Source organism: Zea mays, chromosome 6 (genome assembly GCF_902167145.1).
Source record: "Zea mays cultivar B73 chromosome 6, Zm-B73-REFERENCE-NAM-5.0, whole genome shotgun sequence".
NCBI classification, from domain to species: domain Eukaryota; kingdom Viridiplantae; phylum Streptophyta; class Magnoliopsida; order Poales; family Poaceae; genus Zea; species Zea mays.
In genome coordinates, this window is record NC_050101.1 from 170108137 (window position 1) to 170130996 (window position 22860).

Here is a 22860-nt window from a genome sequence, read left to right on the forward strand (position 1 = left end):
AGTATAAAATATTGTTTTACACATCCGTTTCATCACCACTACTAACTCTCCTTCCCTGGTCCCATTGACCATACTCTTCTTCTCTCTAACAACTGTGCCCCCTCCTCCTCCTTCCTTGCCAGCACTCCCGTCTCCATTCCCTCCTACCTCGCCTCCTCCCTACTACGATCACCTCCTACTCCACCATAATCAGAGGTGGATCCAAAGAGGGCAAAGTGAGACATGTTCCTCCTCATTTTTGAACACTCTTTTATGTCTAATGATTATTTAGTGTTAAGTGTAGAAAAAAATCGAAGTTTTAAATAATATGAAGTCGTGTTCTAAACCTTTAAAACTAATAGCTAGTGGCTAAAATTAGCTGAGAGGTTTATAATGAATCAACTAATTGTTAGTTATACTCCTCAAATAAGTATTAGTTGTTAGATGCCCCAACCCAACTAAAACCAGTTAATATAATTAGCTCTAGAGGTTTACAACGTGGCCTAATACAACCCTGTCATGAGCCTCCTCGTCGGTATAGATGTCCAAACAGTGTGGGCCGCCCGTTTGGCCCGTGGCACGACACGAATTTAGCCCGGTCCAAACACGGCCCGGCACGATCGGTTACGGGCCCGGGCCGGCACGGCCCGTTTAGCGGACCGGGTATGGGCAGATACGGCGGCCCGCGTGCTTTGGCCCGGCCCGGCCCGATAAATGGGTCGGCCCGACGGCGGCCCGCATATTTATGTAAATACTAAATATATAAATACATTTAATTCTCTCATAGTATGTAAATACTAAATACGCGATCAAACATATATAAAATGCATACATAAATATAAAATGTATACATAAATATTTTGTTGTCTTAATATATATAAATAATATGTTATTATATATGATTAATTCTGTTAAATATATGTATTTATATACCGTTCTACTGTTGGTTCGGGCCAGTGCCCGGCCCGGTCCGTTGAGGCCCACCGGGCCAACGGGCCGGCCCGGCACGATTTTTCCCTGTGCGTGCCGGGTTTGGGCATGTCCCTAGGCACGTGGGCCAGCCCGACCCGGCCCGAAGCATCAACGGGCCGTGCCTGGCCCGGCCCTATTCATACCGGGCCGATACGGGTTCGGGCCGGGTCCGTGCCGGGTGGCCCGTTTGGACATCTATACTCGTCGGATCCTCTCGGATCAGTCCTTGCATCTACCAGTCTGACCATAAATCTTCCCGACACCACCTAAACCAGTTTGCTCGATGTCCCGTTTCCTCCGCCGACCCGTTCCCGATGCGACACCGCCTCTTTCTGGCGCTTCCGTCCCTTACCCCGTTTTCATCGTGACGTCGATCCTTCCGATAAGCTAGATCTCGTTCGTCATTCACAGTCGCAATTATATGACCTGTCCCTGAGGTCGGTGGGCTTGGCAAACCAAGTCATGATTCTTATGTGATCTTTCTGGACCCCATATTTTTTCGTCCTACGCCCGCCACCGTGTGATCTCTAGGGCAACACATGGCGCTGTGAATCTGATGTAAGTAGTGCAGAGACGAGCCTTCAAGCTCACCATGCGTCATCGGGCCTATTTGTTTCGGCTTCTGGCAGCTTCTGGCCACCAAAAGCTGCTACGGACTGCCAAACGCTTAGCTTTTCAGCCAGCTTCTATAAAACTCGTTAGGGCAAAAACCATCCAAAATCAACATAGACGCATAATCGGTTGAGTCGTTGTAATAGTAGGAATCCGTCACTTTCTAGATCCTGAGCCTTATGAACAACTTTATCTTCCTCCACACGTAATTGTAATGATACTCAGATTCTTCCCACAGCCAGATTTTTCGCACAGCCAGATTTTCAGAAAAGCTGGTTAGAAAAAAGCTGAACCAAACAGGCCCATCGTTGATCCAGGACAGCTGTGTGACTGTTTGGAAATTGGAACCGACGAACCGTACAAGTCGGACAACGACATGCGTTGAGCTTGACAACGGCAGGTTGTAGATAGCAGCACGTGTGATTACTTTTTAATGTTGTATTCGATTTTTCAGCGTTGGTGCTAACGATCATGATGAAAATCCTCATCACCGGCCACCCGCTTTCACCAGGCCGATCGAGCAGCGATGAAGATCGTAGTAGTGATTACCTTTTTTAAAAAAGGCTCTCTGGTCACTGCCAAAATGCATGTTAAGGTAGCCTATCGACACATATAGCAATCAATCATATGCCATTGACCAAACAAATCAAGGTTAAGACACATTTGACATCCATGGTTGGTCAAAACGTAGCATTGAAAATTAATCAAGTGGTGGTGGTGGTAATGGTAATCTACTCGAGTGGCTTCTGAGCATGCACATATACGGTCTAATCTATTCAATGAAAAAACAAATGGCGGCTATAAAGCATCCAAACGCTTCGATTGTGTTAGCTCAGCACTGAGTTGGAGCTCTTGACCACCGTCAGCTCAGCTTAATTTCGCACTTTCAGTTAACCGTGCGGTCCTCCTCGATCGTCGACGTCTCTCTTTGACTGCCGATTTAATTTATTGACGCTTACTAAGGGTACGTTCGTTTATACCGGATTTGGCTAAGAATCGTTCCAGGTGATCAATTTTTATATAAATTAGACAAACAATCCAGGTAGGAATTATTCCGGGTGCTCAATCCAATAGAACCGAACAGGCCCTAAAGCGGTTTCTTGTGTTTAAAGGAAAGTTCCGAGATGCAGGCTATTGGAGATGCATTCGTGGCTGGCTTGGGAAGATCGACCGAATGTCGGGAAAGGCTTGTTGCTTTTGGAGAGAGAGAGAGAGAGAGGCGAAATCTGGTAGAACGCTGAAAACTGAGATACCTACTTTATCTTGGTGCTGTTTAGTTCAAATATAAATTAGCGAGCGATAAATAATCGAGAACGAATGTAGTATTATACATTTTTGTATAGACCGTCATACAAAAATTGAATTCAAGTTATATGCAAAATATCCACAGTTTGTCACGATATCCGTAAAATATATGGACCGTCATAGATCAAGTTATATGCATATAATATACATGGCCATCATTGAATCTCTCAAGCCCATTTAGTCAGGCTAGGCCGAAGCCTTTTTGTCAAAAATGACCGTTACAGATTTTCTGAGCCCATCTAGCCCAGACAAAGCTATGAATTCGAATAGTGATTAGATTGTATTTTTCCTTGACAGCCCCATAAGCAAAAGCCACGCCACCGACGGGCCCTTGGAGCGTCACATCACTGAGCAGCGCTACAGTATCGGTCACGGTCGGCGAGGCAGGAGCGCTGTTGCATTGACCGGTGGACAGGAGCAGCAGCCGCCTGTGACTGTGAGAGCCAACCCAACCCAACCCAACCCAACCAATGGCGCAAGTAAATCACGGGCGGGCGGGCCACGCCACGTGAACGTAGGCAGGCAGGCAGGGGCAGACAAGAAGGGCAGAGGTCAGAGACGAGCAAAAGACGGCTGGACGCAGCGCGCACTCCGGGAAAAGCAGACAGACACCGCCCCCCGTGAAAGCCGCGCGGCCTCCCGACCTGCTGCTGCTGCGTCATGTCATGTCATGTCAATCGTCTGACGCGACGCGCCCCACCAGAAAGGGACCGACTGACCGCCGCACGGCAAGGCCTGCTTGTCTTGTCTGACGCGCAAGCAAGCAAGGGAGTGAAAGCTAGCTACCTACGAAAGCAAAGGGGTCGTGGGTCGAGCGCCCGGGCGAGGAGGCCGCTGCTGCCTGCTGGTGCTGGCCGAGCCGTGGCGCAGGCTGGCGGACCGCCACCGGCTGACCGCGCGGTCGCCACGACAAAAGCGACGGCGACGCGATGCATGCGCCGTGCTGGGTCGCGGTGTTCCGGCAGACGCAGACGCAGACGCATGACTAGATAGATACTCTACTCCTCCTGCCTACGGCGGCGTACCGTACCTGCATGTTTCGGTCCGTCCGTGTATGCAACGCGGCTTCTATTCCCGGCCAGGCCGGGCTCTCTTGTCTGCCCAGACACGCTTCACATTTCCGTTTACCCAATGTGCCATAGATTTTTTAGGCTACCATCTGCATTCTGAAATGCTACTTCTATATAAAGAAATCATATATAGTTCTATAAATGATAAATAAATGACTTCTCTCACGTGCTTACCTTCTATGTGCTTTTTATATATTGTTCCTGTTCCTGATGACTCGATAAGGTAGGCAGAATGTACCTACAACTTCGTAGCTAATAATGAATTGATCTTTTCATTTCTGATCCGTCGTTTAGGGGGTGTTTGGTTGCCCCTGCTAAAGTTTAGCCCGGGTCACATCAAGCGTTTGACTTTCAAATAGGAGTATGAAATATAGACCCAGCCAACTGGACTAGATTCGTCTCGTCTTTTAATCTTCGGCTGACAAATTAGTTTTATAATCCGACTACATTTAATACCCGGAACGGAGGTTCAAACATTCGATGTGATAGGGGCTAAAGTTTAGTTTGGGGTAACCAAACACCCCCTTAATGTATGCCTGGTCGTTCTTTTTCTCGAACCGCCGCGTCGTCCAGTCTTTGTAAATCAACGTAGGTTCGGCTACGCCAAATCAGCAACCGTCGCCATCCAGCCTCGCTCCTATGATTTTAAGGGGCCCAGACGAACTGATCGTGATGGACCCTGTAGACTATAAAAAAAACCTATATTATACATTCTTATACATATAATCAAACATATCAGAAGACTCGTAGGCTTCTCTCGTGCAGTGGCTTTCTTTTGTATCTCTCAAGTCGAATTAACGTAGTCAAACCAACCAAACAAATTAAACTCCGATAATCAGATGCATACGTACACAAACACCCCTCACGTACGTATATAGCTCGGCCAACCTGTATTGAATTCAAGCTACCAATCACGCGCCTGGTAACGTACTGGCACCACACCGCTCAAAGTTGGACACGACATACCTCATGGTTCACTCGGAATTAAGTTGACATGGTGCTAGGGCCACATCCAATTGATGAGCACTTGAAGTCGTTCTTGTACGACTTTTGCTTTCCAGATACCACGCTCAAACTACCAATCTACATAGGAGCAAATATAATAACAGATTGTAATTAGAGTGAATGTTGAGATGAAGGAGAGGCGGAGGATAAACAAGTTATGCATGATGGCGTCATTAATCCAAAATCCAATACTGTCACATAGGATACACAATATTAAACTCTCTGTATGAAACACCATTTTCAGTGCGTAGTATCATGCTCTAGTATTTAAGAAACCATGAGTATAATAAATTGATGCATGTTGTGTTATGATCAAATGTACCATGAGTATTTAAGACATTGGATACGAAGGTAGAGCGGTATCTTTATGATGATACTATACTATCTTCTCTCACCTCTTTTAACTCACATGTTACATCAACAACTTGTCCTGCATGGCATATATTAAATTACTATAATACCACACACCGGGAATAGCCTAAACTTATAACCAGCTTAGACACATAAACCAAGAAAATTATAAAATAGATAGGTAGGACATGCATTAATAGCGAAGATCTAACTACGATATAGATAGACTAAGAGGTAGACTGCAAAGATCTTTATACCTAGCAATTAGCTCGCAGAAGAGAAAAGTCAGGTAAGCTAACATAAAACCAACATGTATAGTAGGCTAACTGTTAAATTGACTCTTGCCTTTTTTGTGCTTAAGATGGCAATATTTAATGCTTTCATGTGAATGTCATCCAGTGTGGTCCCATCTTTGTGACCGTTTTATCAAACAACGTAACACCACACACATACACATGCTCCTATTGACATAGGACTCCAAAATTTGATGAACTTCGAAGCAAAAGCCTTTTGTTTCTCTGTTTGAGGAAATGGTATTGTCTTCACGAAAGCAACCAATTCTATGTATATACCATCAGCAAGGTAGTAACTCGTGTTGCACTCATTTTCATCAATTGGAAACTGAACCTGAAGTGCTTCTCCTCTCAACGTGTCGAAAACAAGGGGGAGCTGATTGAGCACATTAAGGTCATGGTTTGACCCAACAACTCCAAATAAAAGCATGCCAAATGTGAAGGTCATGAGAAGCAAGAACTTCTAGGACCATTATTGGTACTCCATAACCACCACAAGTGAATTGCCCCTCCATGCTAAAGGACACTTCTCCCAACACCAATGCATGCAATATATGCTTCCTAACATGCAAGAAAGCCACGTGACTCATTAACCTAAAGTATACGCTCAACATTCTGACACGAGGGACGTCTCATGTACTCCCCACTGAACACCTCAATCACACTCTGTGTCTCTACATGTGGGGTTGTTGGGTATTTACTGTGTGGGGCCTGCAGTCGAACCGACTTGTAACTCTTTCTCCTTCCCTGGTCTATTAAAAGAGGAGTAGAGGAGCATAGAAGATAATTTGATTCTAAATCACCTCACTTGATCTAAAAGAGTGCAGCATGTAAGGGTAGGCTTAAAAGTGAGCTCGACACAATTAATCTAGAGCTTTTCACCAGAACCATACGAGAAGGTAGAGCTAAGAGGTCATGATGATCAGTAACGAACGCTTAAGGCTGCAATCTTTTTTCACCTTTGTGTTCATCGGTCCGTCACAATAATAGGTCATCGCCTATTACACGCTCTACGGTCGAAACATTTCTAAACAACCCTCATGCTCGTACCAGACTGTACATAGGTTTAGCGTACATCCGATTTATGGCTTCGCTCTATCCGTAATGTTGTTCATGTTTTGTTTACGTTCGATACTCTGTGTCGTACTGCTATATATATGACAATGAGAGTTTTATTTACAGTTAATACCGTAACACGATGACATATTTGATGACTTGATATGTTAATTACGAAGAGAGACTGATAAAGCATTTACATAATTTTATGATACTGACAATTACGGTACAAAACTTTGATTGAAACGGGGGGCAGACAAAGGCAAATCTACTCATCGTTGACCAAAAAAAAGGCAAATCTGCCGGTAAAACCTCCTTTTGGACCCTAGGAAATCTGTATGAAAAATATAGGAATTTGGTTCCTATAGGAATCAGCACTGCAATGCCCTTTGGTTGGCAGGTTTGAGACTTTGAGGCGTGGGAAAATTGGAGGGTAAAAATCCTTTGGAAGCATTTCACGGAAGAAACATGGGAAAGAAAACATGCACTCTGATCTCATTTTTCTAGCATGCGCATAGAATGAAGATAAAGGACAAGTCAAAGACTACAGAGACAGAGAGAGGAAGTATAGCACTGGCCCACATGTGTAATTAAGTAGCTTGATAAAGAATCTCGTAGGGATTTTTACAAACACTGTTATGGACTCGTCCCTTACGTGTTTCCTACAATCATCCGAACACAATTCAACAAATGTTCCTATATTTTTATTTGTCTGTTTTGCACATACATCTATGTTATATCCCTGTGTTTTCCCTGTTCCTGCAATTTTTTTCTTTCAAAGGAGGACTAAGCAAAGACCTCCTTCCGTGCTTGGCCTTTCCCGGGAGCGTGACGCTGCCGGGGCCGTTTTCGCGAAAGCAGGACGCACACAAACACACAAACAACCAAGCAACAATGGCAAACGAGCGAGCGCGGAGGAAAAGCCACCTTTTCTTCGAGTTCTACCTCTAGCTGGTCCCGACGCCCGAGGGCCGACGGCGAGAGCAGACCGGGCCTCCTCCCTGTGCGGAAACAGTTCAGTCCTGCTCGGCTCGGCACACCACCAACGGTTACGCGCCTACAGACGCCGTGCCGCGGCGCCCGAGGACAAGGAACCCCACCAAAACCACCCGCCGAAACCGAGCCAAAAGCTCTGTGGTCCCCTCGTCCACGGCCACCGACCCCACCATCCATAAACTCGCCACGGCCACTGCCGCAGCGGTCCGGTCAGGAGGGGCGGGAACAGGAACCGCGGCCCGCACGCATCGAAGCCGCTGCGGTCTGCGCTCTGCGGTGGTGGGCTCTGGCTCTGCCTCTGGCTCTGGCGCAGGGGCGTGGGGGACGGGACTGGCATTGCCACTGCCCAGCCGCGGGAGCGGCCCCTCCGGGGGGACAAGCGCATTAATGCCACTGCCGCCTCCGCCGATTTAACTCCCCGCCTCTATCGCCCTCACCTTCACCTGTACGCCGTCCCGCTTCGCTTCGGAGAGGTCGCTGCCTGTGCCTGCCATCAACGTTCCCTCGCTGGTTGAGGTAGACCCACCGACCCCCAGTACTAGTCGGGACAGAGATGGGGATTGATCTCAACGCCGTGGGGGAGGACGACCCGGCGGGCGCGGTGTGCGCGGAGCTGTGGCACGCGTGCGCGGGGGCTGGAGTGGCGCTGCCGCGGCGGGGCAGCGCCGTGGTGTACCTGCCTCAGGCGCACCTCGCGGCGGGCGGCTGCGACGGTGGTGGGGTGTCGGCGCCGGCCCCGCCGCGCGTGCCGCCGCACGTGGTGTGTCGCGTCGTCGACGTCGAGCTACGCGTGAGTTGGCCTGCCCCCCCCCCCCCCCCCCCCCACCTTGCATCGTGCAGCCCAGCTGGTGATTTAGTTTTGCTTGCTTTCCTATTCTTACGCCAGTGCGTGTGCGTGCGCGTGCAGGCGGATGCGGCCACGGACGAGGTGTACGCGCGGCTTGCGCTGGTGGCGATGGATACGGTGAGTGTCGTTGCTTCGGAAAAGTTCGTTGCTCGCGGTGGGGGGTGGGGGGGCGCTGTGATTTCAGCCAAATCGTTTCACTGATTTCTACCGCGGATGTTGGATATGGTATCTGTTCCATTGACTTCATTCCCTGTTTCGTCTGCAGTTTGCATTTTGCCAGAGCGTTGGGGGCTTGGGGCTAGATATGACTCGTCACTAGAGTATATTTTTGGTATTCAAACGCAATGTGGAGGACCTGCCATTGCCAACTTCGAGTTGTTCGAAATGATTGGCTTGGGAGTACAGTGTCACATCGATTTAGGGGGTGTTTGGTTTTAGAGACTAATTTTTAGTCCCTCCAATTTATTCCACTTTAGTCACTAAATTGTCAAATATAGAAACTAAAATAGAGTTATAGTTTCCATATTTTGTAATTTATAGACTAAAATGGAATAAAATGGAGGGACTAAAAATTAGTCCCTAGTAACCGAACACTACCTTAGACTAGGAATCGTTTTGGATTCAGATATCACTATTTACCACTTTTTAGTTCGAAGTCCAATACAAATATTGTCGCATACTAATGCAACACCAAATATCTCAAATCGAATCTACACTAAAACAGATACAGATATGGATCATTGAATATCTGGACATCGGCGCATCGATATCTAATTAGTACTAGTACTTTGTTAGAGGCTTGGGCATCGTTAACCACAGTACCTTCTTGTCCTTGCTTGTTAGTCTTTTCCTGTTTTCCTTCTTAATGCTTGGTTAAACTCTCTGAATAATTCGATCAGTCACAGACTAAGTACGAAATCATTCATTGGTTACTGTAGACTGTAGTGATAGCCCCTTTTTTTCATTTATCATGGTACTTTGCTAGACCTTATTTTTTTTGAAGGCATTGCTTCGTCCTTGGTGTTCGTACTAGTTGCTCACTGGTATTGTACTACTAGGAGAATCGATCATAGTTTATTTTGGCATCTCATTGTAGCGGGCAATGAATGGAATAGGAATCTCGCATGCTGCGTGGTTGGAAACAAGATTTTTTCTCTCTCTCCCGTAGGTCTCTAAAAACATTGTTTATTTGGACCCAGATGTTTGGCCGAAACATCAATGATGGTGAAACTGAAGAGAAGAATGGCGAGGAAGAGGATGGCGACGGAGAAAAGAAGCACGCATCACACATGTTCTGCAAGACACTCACAGCTTCTGATACCAGCACACATGGGGGATTCTCTGTTCCACGGCGAGCTGCAGAGGACTGCTTTCCACCATTGGTGATACACATGGAACAGACTTTAGTTTGCTCCTAATCCTAGATTAGGTTGAAGTGCTGCTCTAACCAGTTCCTGTTTCATCTTTTTCTTCTAGGACTATGAGCAGCTTAGGCCTTCCCAAGAGCTTATTGCCAAGGATTTGCATGGCATGAAATGGAGGTTCCGTCATATCTATAGAGGTACCAACACATGGTCTGGTATTTTGGAGTACTCCTAGATTGAAGATCTAATTTGCATCAGAATTTATAATTGTTAATGCAACATCTATATAGTGTATGCTTCTTCATGGTTCACATGGGAAGTGAATGTGCACTATTTTCCCCCAAGGAACGTAATGTTATGCTTGGTAAATGCTATGTGCAAGAACTAGTGGATGAAACTGGGTCAGCAACAGTAATTCAGGATGAAGTATGTTTATTGTTGGACTAAAAAGACTTAATGTGTTTCAGTTTCTAAAGCAAGAGTTCATTTACTGTGGTAAGTATTTGATTGGATAGATACTTTAGATCACTGTAGGAGTCTTTCCTGTTGTTTTGATTTGGAGAAAGGAACTGTTGGGTCAGTAAAGTAAGAAAGGAGTTGTGTCAGTTAAGTAAGAAGTGAAATTTGGGAAGTGTATTAATTAGTAAGTGGAAGTTACTGCCAATTTATTAAGCAGGGAATATGTTGATGGCTCACACGGAAGCATTTTTGGCCTTCCTTTCTGATGACGTGCTAAATTTCATAATTGTTCCACATGGTCTTGTAATCTGTCGATGCTTGTCAGAACTTGGGGCAAAATGACAAGGCCCAAAGAGTGAATAGCGCTTAAGTTTGCTAGATTAAAGGTAAAACTTTTTTCTCGAAGTTCAGGTCAACCTCGAAGGCATCTTCTGACAACTGGATGGAGTTCATTTATCAATAAGAAGAAACTAGTCTCAGGGGATGCAGTCTTGTTTCTTAGGTAAGCATGTTGTCAATATGCTACACTTACTAACTTGTGTTGGTTTCCACTTCTCATTGCGTCCATTCTTTTGACATACAGAGGTAATGATGGTGAGCTAAGATTGGGTGTGAGGAGAGCAGTTCAACTGAAAAATGAAGCTCTACTTGAAGCTGTCAACTGTACTGATTCGAAGCTACTTATGCTGTCTGCTGTGGCCAATTCTTTGGACAACAGAAGTATATTTCACATCTGTTTCAACCCAAGGTCTGTTTACTGGTGCACAGTATGTTCATTAGATTCAAGTTAGTCACAGTTAAGTGCACATGGGTAGATACAGCCATACAGCTCTTTGCAAGTTCATAATTCTTGAGTTTCTGTAATCTTTTTTCATTTACCCACAGAAATTTATTGTGAAGCACAGTTAAGTGGCCTTCAAAATTTGGATCTCTGCACCTCCAAGGTCATCTAGTGATGCCTGACATGCTTTGAATTAATATTTTATTTTTTATTTTTGAATGCACATTTGTCTGTACTGCTTAACTCATGCGCATTTGTAAATTTCAAGGAACATGCAACCTCCAAAAACCAATGTCTACTTCGAATATTGGTATAGTTTCGCTTAACTAATTTCAGTGTTTTGTCTTTAAACAGGGTTGGTGCATCAGAATTTATTGTGCCGTATTGCAAGTTCTTGAAGAGCTTGAACTATCACTTTTCAGTTGGAACCAGATTTAAAGTTGGCTGCGAGAATGAAGATGCTAACGAGAGGTCTACATTCTTTTAACTTCGGGAATCACTTTTCCATGCACAAAAGTATCCTGAATTGTCTTCTATTTTTGTAGGTCCTTTGGATTGATCATAGGTATTAGTGAAGTTGATCCCATACACTGGCCTGGATCAAAATGGAAATCTCTCCTGGTATGCATTTTAAGGGCTAGTTTGGTAACCCCATTATCCCAAGGGTTTTTCATTTTCCCAAGGGAAATTAGTTCATTTTCTCTTGGGAAAATAGGAATCCCTTGGGAAAATAGAGTTCCCAAACTAGCCCTAAACGACCTGTTTTTCCTAGCCAAAGAGCCATAGCCAGATTTTCCTCTCGTTCTTAATTGTGGTGTACTATGGTACCTTCTAATAAGTCATATTTGACCCACTGAATTTTATCCGACTAGCTTGCAATGTACCTCAACAAGTTGGTAATGGTCTTCCACTTTGCTGTTTTTTTTTTGGGTGGAAGTAGGATCACCATTAAGGTTAAACCTAAGCTAGCTATATATATGTCGGGGAGGAAAAGTGTAACGTAGAGAGGTTTGTGTACCCAAATTTAATATGGTGCACAACTATGCATGCAGCGATTGTTTTATAGCCCCATCTCGTCCTTGGCTGCTTTGTTTTGTAGAAAACCCCTTGATATCATGCACCGCTAGATCTGATTTTAAAGGCAGGAGTTTATATGTGCACTGTGCACTGGATATCATCCCATGCATAAATATGATGTGATGAAGGTGTAAAACACTCTTAGCGCTTTTTATAATCTAACCACCTGCACAGTAGGAATAGAAATGAATCTTGTGTTTAACTGAGTGAGTACTTATTTAGTCTTAAGGCTATCCCCAACAATGTCCGGTATGTGCTCCTCTCCGCTAGATTTAGAGATCGATGGTGTTCTGTACACGTCCAACAATATCCTGTAAATGAGTCTCTAAATTTTGCCGCACGCCGATCACCCTCTAAATATGGGCAACCTGGCGCATCCTCTACAAACGTGCATCCTCTACAAACGTACGATCGAGCAGTATCACTACTATTTTATACTTGTTGTGCCGTTTCAGGTGGTTGAAAATGATTTTTTGACTGTACAACACCAGTTCTGTAGGTACTACTGTAGATATAGAGGACCAAATTTAGGGGTTATTGCTGGAGATGAAGAAAATATAGAGAACATAATTTTTTAGAGGATACTATAAAGGACAGAGAATATTCTTTTAGAGGACGAAATTTAGGGGTTGTTGCTGGAGACAGTCTTAATGTATGGCATGTGGGGGTACTTGACTTTCCTCAAACTGGAATTTCTCATCTGTCTGCATGATTTACAGATAAAGTGGGATGGTGCTACTAAGTACAGCCACCAGAATAGAGTATCTCCATGGGACATCGAGGGAGTTGGCAGCTCAGTTTCAGTTACTCACCGACTTTCCTCTTCTGTTTCGAAGCGAACAAAACTGTGCTTCCCTCCAAGCGATTTGGACACGCCAATTCTAGGTAGGTTACACAGCATGAAATTGATACAGATTCATAGCTAAGAGGCCCCTTTAATCAGGTCCATTTATAACTATTTGCATGAAATATGTAGATGGAAACGGTCGTCCAGACTCAGTGGAAACTGAACGTTTCCACAGGGTCTTGCAAGGTCAAGAATTGGTGCACTCTAGTATTCATGGTACTGCATGCTCTCATTCATCAGATAGCCCCAGATGTCAAGGCTCTTATGGCAGGAGATTCTCTGCTGATGCGTGGAACTGCAAGATGAATGATGTAATGAGTGGGCCTCGACACCTAAATGCCACTGGGTTTGCTTACCAGCCCCTAGGCTTCAGTGAATCTGTCAAATTCTCAGAGGTCTTGCAAGGTCAAGAAATGTCTCAGGCGGTTCCTTCCTTCATGAGATCTGCTTTCAACTCTGGCACGCAGAATGGCAGGGTTCGACCATTTGATTATGTGCAGAGATCAGATGCAACTCAAGGATACGCTCTCCAGCAGTTTAATCTGCCAGCAACAGAAGTGCATTCGCCCTCTTCTGTTCTTATGTTTAACCAAACCATGGTACCACATGCTGAGCTAGATGGTGCGACCAACCGTGAAGAAGTACATGGCAGCAGGTACTTGTCATCCAATGCAATAGGGAGAGAAGCTGAACCATGGCCATCCATGCAGCAGCAAAGAGCGAGTGTAAATGGAAGCGAGCCTCTCGACACAACTGAAGCCTCAGCTCCTGCAAGGAACGCTGAATCTGGATCGGTCGGCAGGGGCGCGGGGCGAAGCAACTGTAAGCTTTTTGGTTTCTCCCTGACTGAGAAGATCCTTGGAACGGATGGTGGTGGTGTGAAAGAAGGGAACTACGAAGTGGACCGTCAAACTCCCCGGGTGCTAGACTTGTTTGGGCACGGTTCTACGCCTGGAGCTCTGCATGCTCTCTGTGCTGCTCCCTTGGGAATATGATGCTGTTCTGCCTAGTTTTACAACAGTTAGATTTATGTAATCCTTCAGCCATTTTCATCGCGTTGTACTTGACCAATATGTCCAGCGTATGATTTCCAGTTTTAATTGTATGCTGATGCTACATATCCTCTCTTGAGATCCATGCATGAGAATTCTGGCAGAATGAACAGAGGTAAATTGATGTCCAGCTGTTTTCTTTATGAACAAATAGGTAAATTGATGTTTAATTTCAGAATAAAAACCATGGCGAATTTGATAGTAACATGTCAGGTCAAATGGTCTGTGTTTGTTTTGCATGCCGAAATAACATTTGTTTTGCATGCCGAAACATCAGATCACGGAGCAAACGAAGTAATGCCCAAATAACGTCAGATCACAGATTAACTGATCAGATCAGAGTACCTATATTTTAAACCAAAGTAACATATCAGATCACGGAGCATGTGCTTTGCTTTTCCTATGTACCGAAATAACATATTATTTCCTCCGTACCATAATATAAGGAGTAACCAACTTTTGTTTTTATTCCGTAATATAAGAGGTGCTCTCATGTACCATAATATAAGGAGTAACCAACTTTTGTTTTTATTCCGTAATATAAGAGGTGCTCTCTAGACATACATATATCGATGTAGTACTACTAGTGTTGATAGAGAGAATTAAGTATATTTATTGGTCTTTAAACCTGAGGCGGTTACGCTTATATACTGAGATGGATGGAGTATATCGCAAACTACATCAGAATGCATATTTTTTATATATCAAAATAACAGTACTTACTTTCGTTGGAAGATCGTCGATGTAGGGATGATAATCGATCACGATCCAAATGTCACTTCATAATTTGTTTGATTGTTTAATAAATTTTAGTTTAAAAATAAATAGAAATACAACACGATCCTAATCCAATCCATAAATTTTACAGTATAAAGTTTAAAGCCCATTACCACTCGTAGATGCAAGTCGAGCCGTGGAGTATAAAGATAGAATCGCGCTATAAAAGTGGAGGTGAATAAAAGTCAATAAAAAAATGTTTGGGCAACATAATTTTGATTTACCCCCTAATTTTTCAAAACATAAAAAAATTATCTCAAATTAAATGCTCACGCCCAATAGGTGACTGGATGTTCTCGATGACAACCGACAAACACAATGAAGCACTCGGAATAAGTTCATGGGAAAACTACACAAAATACGAAACTTGAGCTCTTTACTTCAATGAAAATGAAGGTGTCTAAACCAAAAACATCATAATCAACTAGTGAGTTGATGATTTGAAAAAGTTCATGAAATATACACAAACTCAAGAAAACAAACAAATCATAAATCGAAATTTTGATTCTCGGAATTTTGATTGAAACATTGCACACATAGCTCATTTGCATACCTTTGATTATATCTCTTTCATAACTACGACTAATATGTTTTCAAGTGTATTTCTATGCTAAGTCGTAGATTGAAAGGGAAATGGAGTACTCGACGAAGACAAGGCTTACACTCCACTCTACCGGTATCTTTTATCCTTCGTCGTCACTCCACACCACTCTTCGATTGGTATAATCTTTTCACTCATATTTACTTGTACCAATGGGGGAGAAAGTAAAAAGGGCTCACAACGTCTCCGTTTTTGGCGATTAATGCCAAAGGGGGAGAAAGTATTAGTTCAAAGCAAAAGGATCGCACCACCACCAATTTAAAACTTAATACTTCATTTCGAAAGTTTTTCAAATTGGTATCTAACTATGTTTTCAAATAATTCTCCAATTGGTTAGTATTTTCAAAAATTGGTAAACCATCTTGAAAACTAAGAGGAGAATTTCATTCAAGGGAAGTTTTGTTTGGTCAAAGAAAAAGCATTTGAAGCAGGGGGAGAAGTTCTAAATCTTGAAAATGCCTCTTCCATTCTTATTCATATACCTTTGATTATTTGCAAAAGGATTTTGAAAATATTTTCAAAAAGAATTTGCAAAAAAACAAAACAAGTGTGGTCCAAAATGTTAAATAAAAGAAAGCAATCCACGCATATCTAGTGAAACTATAAATTGGTTTAATTCCAAGTAACCTATGCACTTACCTTATGCAAACTAGTTCAATTCTGCACTTATATATTTGCTTTGGTTTGTGTTGGCATCAATCACCAAAAAGGGGATATTGAAAGGGAAATAGGGCTAATCTTTTCCTAGTATTAATTTTGGTGGTTGAATGCCCAACTCAAATATTGGACTAACTAGTTTGCTCTAGAATATATGTTCTACAGGTGTATAAAGGTTCAACACAAACCAATAAATGTTTAAGAGAGGGTTCAAATTCAAAGGAACAAAGAAACCGAGTGTGCTCTGGTCTGGCGCACCGGACTGTCCGATGCACCAGGTCCGTACAAGAATGAACTAGCCACTCTCGGGTTTCTTCAGGCGCACTCCGCTATAATTCATCGGACTGTCCGGTGTGCCACCGGACTGTCCGATGTGACAGCGGAGCAACGACTCCTTCGTGCAACGATCGACTGCAAAAGCGCGGTGATCAGATGAACAGTGAGGAACAGTGCGCGCAGAGTCAGAGCTGCAGGACAGAGGCGCACCGGACACTGAACAGTGCCTGTCCGGTGCGACACCGTACTGTCCGGTGCGACACCGTACTGTCCGGTGCCACTAGAGGACAAAGCCTCCAACGGTCAAAAGCTCCAGAACCCTAACAGTTGGGTGATGTGGCTGACGCACCAGACAGTGTCCGGTGGCGCACTGGACTGTCTGGTGTGCCCATCGATAACAACCTGCCCCAACGGTTGGTTGGTGGTTGAGGGTTATAAATACCCCCCAACCACCGCCACCCCAAGCATCCAAGATTTCTGAGTATCACATTCATTACAAGAGCTCTAGCATTCACTCCTAGACACAATTCAAAAGATCAAAGCCTCTCCAAGTCCTCAATTCATCTCAAACACTTAGTGACTTGTGAGAGAGAGATTTTGTGTTCTTTTAAGCTCTTGCCTCTTGGATTGCCTTCTTCCTTTCTCATTTCTTTTCTCAAGTGATTTGTAATCGAAGCAAGAGACACCTAAGTGTGTGGTGGTCCTTGCGGGGTCTAAGTGACCCGGGAGATTAAGAAAAAGGCTCACTCGGTCTAAGTGATCGTTTGAGAGAGGGAAAGGGTTGAAAGAGACCCGGTCTTTGTGACCACCTCAATGGGGACTAGGTTCTTTAGAACCGAACCTCGGTAAAACAAATCACCGTGTTCATCTGATTTATTTCTTGGTTGATTTGTTTTCCCTTCTCTTTCGGACTCGGATTCATTTCTAACGCTAACCCCGGCTTGTAGTGTGTGCCTAAGTTTATAATTTTCAGATTACGCCTATTCAACCCCCTCTAGGCGACTTTCAAATATGCTCGTGCATTTGCATTATACCTAATCAAGTCATGAAGTTCCCCCTTAGGCACCATTGACAAAAGGCTAACTCATAAACACTAATGTTTCAACACTCATGCAAATGATGAAATAAATATGGCCAAAGGATGCCTAGAATTGGTGGTGAACTCTAACTTACAGAGGCATTGGACCAACACAATGCTTGTCCAAAAGCTAATCCTAGGCACATGATCATAGTGATCATCAGATCCGATGCTTTAGTCGAATGAAGGGCATCAAACTAGTCAATGCTTACAATTTCTCTCTGTCTATTTTTAGGAGAGCATTAGATGTTAAAATTTTGGTACATCGGTTGATAAAATGGGTGCATCGAACCAAATGAGTGTATTATTCACTAGAACGGTCCCACTGTCAGGCATTCTGGATTACTAGGAATAGCGTCATCTATCCCCATGCATTAGTACGACAAAAGGCATTGAACCAAACTAACACCGTTGGTAACTCTTTTGGTCATTTTAAGTAGGTGTCAGACTCTAGAAACTTTGGTTAGGCGGTTATTGGACAGAAGGTGTCAGACCATATGTTCATATAGTAAATGGGATGACAATGATAACATTCAAATGACTAGTCCACATGGTATAGATGGGCCTTGGCGATATGGTCAAATGGTGGGGCATCGAGCGGTTTGACAACCCCAAAACCTACACATTAAGGGTCCAACAGATAGTTGCCTTTTTGGGACCTTATGAATTAATCTTGTGTGGGTTTGGCATGGGCATCCTGGCTTTCCATCTTAACATATACGACCTTAGTAAGCCCAAGAAAACATCTCCCACTCACCTCTAGTGACAGTGATTTATCAAAAAAGTGATATTGGGAGTGATCTCTAGTGATTCGCATTGATTTGTTACATCTAATGACATTAATGATCATATTAAAGCAATGAAATTCTTGTTTCTCTTGGTGGTTGTTGCCACCTAGATGGCTTGGAGCTAGCAGGAGATCATTGAGCGGCTTTGATGATTGTTGCTAGCCGTGATCGTTAATTGTAAGGGGCTCATGTGATTACCCCCTCAAGAAATTCACAAAGACCAACTTTAGTGATATCATGGCTTGTCGGAGTGCCTCCCTAGCATGATTCTTATATCGCCCTTTGCGGGCTTGGCTTGTTATGTCAATTAGCGTGTGAATCATCTAGTTTGTACTCGCCATAACTTGAGCGTAGGTTATAGTCAAGCAACCCAACCTCAGGGATCAATATTGTGTTATATCTTGTCCTTTATGGTTTGCAGTCAAAACTATTCTTGTAGTTATATTCACTTGTTGGTTCATACTTGTTTGTCTATTCTTGTGTAGCTAGTCTTGATACTATTTATCTTGATTACCATTGAGTAGCTTATCTTTTTTATACATATCATTCACAAGCTTCTAGTTTGGCTAAGAAATAACCAAGAACAAAACTAAAGCAAGTATTCGATTATGTATTTTCATGTCGTACTCATAAGTTTTGTAAAATAGCTTTTATAGACTATTCACCTCCCTTCTATCGAGCTAGGTTCTTAGAGGAAGATAGAAAAACACTTCTAAATACAAGGGATAAAATAGATTTTAGGCTTTAATTTATACAACGAATTTTAGATAAGCTTAATTCATCTCATTTTAAGCATCTTGATCCTTTCAATTTTAATTCAAATTCAATGCAATGATTGAACAAATGCTATGGTACTAATATCATTGCAAAGTGCTTACTTCACCACAAACATAGTTTTCATCACACATGATCTCATGGACACTCGTCCCATGCTAGTTAACCAAACAACTTATTCAGAAAAAAACGAAACACGTATTCGCCAAATAATCATGGGTAGACCTCGATGATGGATCGAACACCTAGAACGGGTATGATTTTGTAGTCGCTAAATCCAGCTTCGGAAATTATCTTTTTCCACTCATGTTCGTCTCGCTCGGCGCCATTGATCGTCATGATGAAGAGATCAAACAAGACCTGAGTCTCTTTGTGCTTAATGTTTGACGACTGGCCTCCAACAACCATATCAACGATTATCACCTTTCCTCCTGCATCCCTGGAAGGTATAGCTTTCTTACAGTTCTTGAGTATCTTGATACAATCAGCATCGCCCCAGTCATGCAAAACCCACTGAAAGCAAATAAATAAAGTGAATGAACCAAGTACTATGTTAGTTATAACGAACCAGCTGGCCAACATAAATACATGAATCTTGGTTAGTGATAAAAATATGACTAACATATTACTCCCTCTGTACTGTAATATAATAAAGGGTATGCATGAATTCAAAAATTTATAGTCAATTATAAGAATTTAATTAAGAAAAAACAGTTAGCATTAAATAATAGCATAAATTTGTTAGGTACTATATTGTTAACAATTTGACAATCAATCGCCTTTAATCATGTTAATGATAGTGTTTAATTAGAAAATAAAGTGAAAACACAGTTTGGGGTGACTAAAGTTTAGCCAAAAAACTAAAGAAACTAAATTGGGCCCAAGATTTAAAAATCTTGACTCATCATTTATTACTGTTAGAAAGGAATAAAACTGAGCATTTTATGCTGAACTAGAGACACAGATTTAAAATTTTTAACATGGTAGCACTTTATCCGGTCAACACTATAATTAAAGAGGATATATCTTATGCACATAGAAGCTTAGTGTATATAGTGTACATATTAAATCATCACTATCTATTTTAGATCCAACGTCTTTAGTTGATCATTGTAATTTATAAATAACATATTCTCCCGCTACACCCACCATGTCAGAGGGTGTTTTTAGCAAAATATACCAGCAACTAGAGACATTAGATCTAAACTGAGTGATTATGATTTAATATGTGCATCATATGCACAAAACTTTCATGTGCACTAGATATGTTCTCTTAATTAAAAGGTTGCAAATCCGTATATAAAGACCGAACCAACAGTTTTGCTCTTCTGTTCTATAGCACTGGAGGGGTAAAACTGAGTAAAAAAACACGACTAAAGGTAAAACTGAGCACACCACCAAAATCGAGGGCACCACCATAAAAAAACCCATTAAACAACCATACTAACAACGGATGATGTACCTTAAGGAAGACGGCGTCTGCCGGTGGAATGCTCTCAAACATGTCGCCAGCAATATACTTGACACTGGTGTTAGCGGGAGCATTGGCGGCGACATGCGGGAGATCCAGGACACTGCACTGGACATGCGGGAACGCGGTCGAGATAGCCAGTGCCGCCGCGCCAAGCCCTCCGGCGACGTCGACAAGGGAGCTTAGACCCCGGAAGACGTCGCCGCACTCCTTGACGACGATGTCCATGACGAAGCTGCTGTCGCAGACCATACCTTGGTTGAAGAGCTCGCCGAAAGCTGGCTTGTGGTCATTCAGGTCCCAGGCAGTGAGCCCATGCGTCATCTCAAACAGGGTCGGGTCTGAGCGCTCGTGCTGTAACCATGTGCCGAGGCCAAGGAAAGGCGACACGTAGACCTGGTGTAACACCAGGGACATGAAGGGAGCCAGGCTTGAAGAGCCGCCAACCAAGAGCTGAGACGCCGGTGTGAGTCCATAGACGAGCTCGCCGCCGCCGTCGTCCGGCGAGCGGTGGGCGGCGCTGAAGATGCCGGCGGCTGTGAGCACCCGCATGAGGCGACGCAGGCAGGGGATCTTGGACGGGTGGAGCGCGGCCCTGGAAACTATCTGGGGCAGGGTGGCGTTGCCACCGTGGCTGTGGATGGCGTCGGCGATGCCAAGGTCCACTGCAGACTTGAGAGCCATGGACTTGATGAAAGCAAAGGACGTGTGCCAGAGCTCTAGCTGAGCGTCAAGCAAGGCTTGGTTGTTAGTGCTCGTGGTGAGCGCCATGATGCTGTTGTGCTGGATTGATTGGTAGGGGGTGATATAAGTCTGTATAAATAGATAACATGCAGTGCGCACAGTTAAAGTGTATTAACTCTTTTCTTTTATACATATAACTACTAATATGGCAACATTATTTGCATGTGTTAAACGGACTGGCCGTAGAACGGCTAGTCTCGGTCGTGCAAACAGTGGAGGCCATCAGATCTTAGAGGCCCAGGGCAAAATTTAAATATAGGCCTATATAATTATTTTTAATGTATAAAAATACTAATATAAGTAGTTAAGAAATATTTAAAAATGTTCATATCAATATAAACACTCAATAAAATTGGGTTGTTCTTCAATATTATCATTTTTAGTAGGAGATGAATTAAATTTGGGCTCATGATCACCATGTTATCTCGCGTTATTGTCTTAGGCGTCTCGCCTCTCGCGCTCTTGCTAGGCACACTAGACGTACAATCACGGACTCTTACCTCTCATACGAGTAGGACCAATTAGCTTAGAATTAACCAGATGTAATTCGTATTTGTTTACATGTATATATGACCTCATATGGGTGGGGGCCCTCGAAGATGAGGGGCCCGGTGCGGCCACCCCGTCCGTCCGACCTCAGGGGCCGGCGTTGGGTGCAAATGATTTTAGATTTTTTTTTACTGTATCTGAGTCTAAGTATACTTTTCTGACTAATTCTAGAGGTGAAATTTGAAGAAGATGCTATGAGGTGATGTTCATGAGAAAAATAAAAGTTGTTTGGTTGAAATAATTATCAGCTCTAGATTATGTAACAATATGATAATTTGGCAACATGTCGGGAGGAGCACCCCCATAGCCTCTCGAATGAGCTGATTCGACAGCATGCCATCACCGATAAGTAGACAGTACGTCATGCTACTTAGGTCCTACGCCCACAACGCTGGACATCAATAGTCAAACTCTATCTAGCGTGTGCATGGTGTCCTACACAAGTAGCGTATATGAAGGTGACACTAATAAAAGCGATAGGTGTTGCGCCGTCGTCTTCCATGAGGATGGAGTCTTGTAGACGTCCAACATCAAAAGGAGGATTAAGAGGTGATGAAGAGGGAAATATTATTTGTGGATGAGCAACATGAATGTTATGTGACGAACAACGCTGAAGGGTTGACCAAAAAAGATATAAGGGTTTAAGGATGGCTAGGCTAAGATGTATTACCGACCTTGGACTCAGTGGCAACTCTACACACTACTAGGAGGTGGCATGCATAGGATAGGAGGCGATCAACGAATAGAAAATAAATGATTCAATCTTATAAACCGTGACAATTGGATATTATTTTAGAAAATATAGATGACAAGAATCTGAAAATTTTAGGGTAGCAGAATATTATGAATTTGTAGATTTTCAGAAATCGATTCAGCTTCTTGTAGCCCTTTGGGGGGATTCACCCTATATCTAAATATCTCTACCTGAATATATAGTTATTAATATAAGTAATATCAGTTATATGTGTCCGATCTGTTGCAGCCTATATAGTGAGCACCGACACATATTTTAACTGGATTGTTCGTGCTGCCATGTACAGAGATGAGAATAAGAATGTCTCTAACGGGATCCTCAAATA

The 22860-nt window shown here is 43.3% G+C and overlaps 2 protein-coding genes across 3 annotated transcripts; one reads left to right on the top strand and one right to left on the bottom strand.

The window, feature by feature from the left end:
• Positions 1 to 7897: 7897 nt before the first annotated feature.
• Positions 7898 to 14196, top strand: LOC100191784 (uncharacterized). 2 transcript variants are annotated; one of them, NM_001137209.2, is given in 10 exon segments: positions 8193 to 8429; positions 8547 to 8603; positions 9686 to 9868; positions 9963 to 10047; positions 10721 to 10811; positions 10893 to 11057; positions 11445 to 11561; positions 11636 to 11711; positions 12887 to 13052; positions 13144 to 14009. In NM_001137209.2, coding segments are annotated over 10 exon segments (2043 nt in total).
• A 4831-nt stretch (positions 14197 to 19027) lies between these two features.
• LOC100282209 (O-methyltransferase ZRP4) lies at positions 19028 to 21282 on the bottom strand. Its single transcript, NM_001155121.2, has 2 exons — positions 20480 to 21282; positions 19028 to 19530 (listed from the first exon to the last, which is right to left on the bottom strand). The coding sequence occupies exons 1-2, from the start codon at positions 21257 to 21259 to the stop codon at positions 19231 to 19233; spliced, it is 1080 nt and encodes a 359-aa protein (NP_001148593.2). The 5' UTR covers positions 21260 to 21282; the 3' UTR covers positions 19028 to 19230.
• Between the last annotated feature and the right edge of the window lie 1578 nt (positions 21283 to 22860).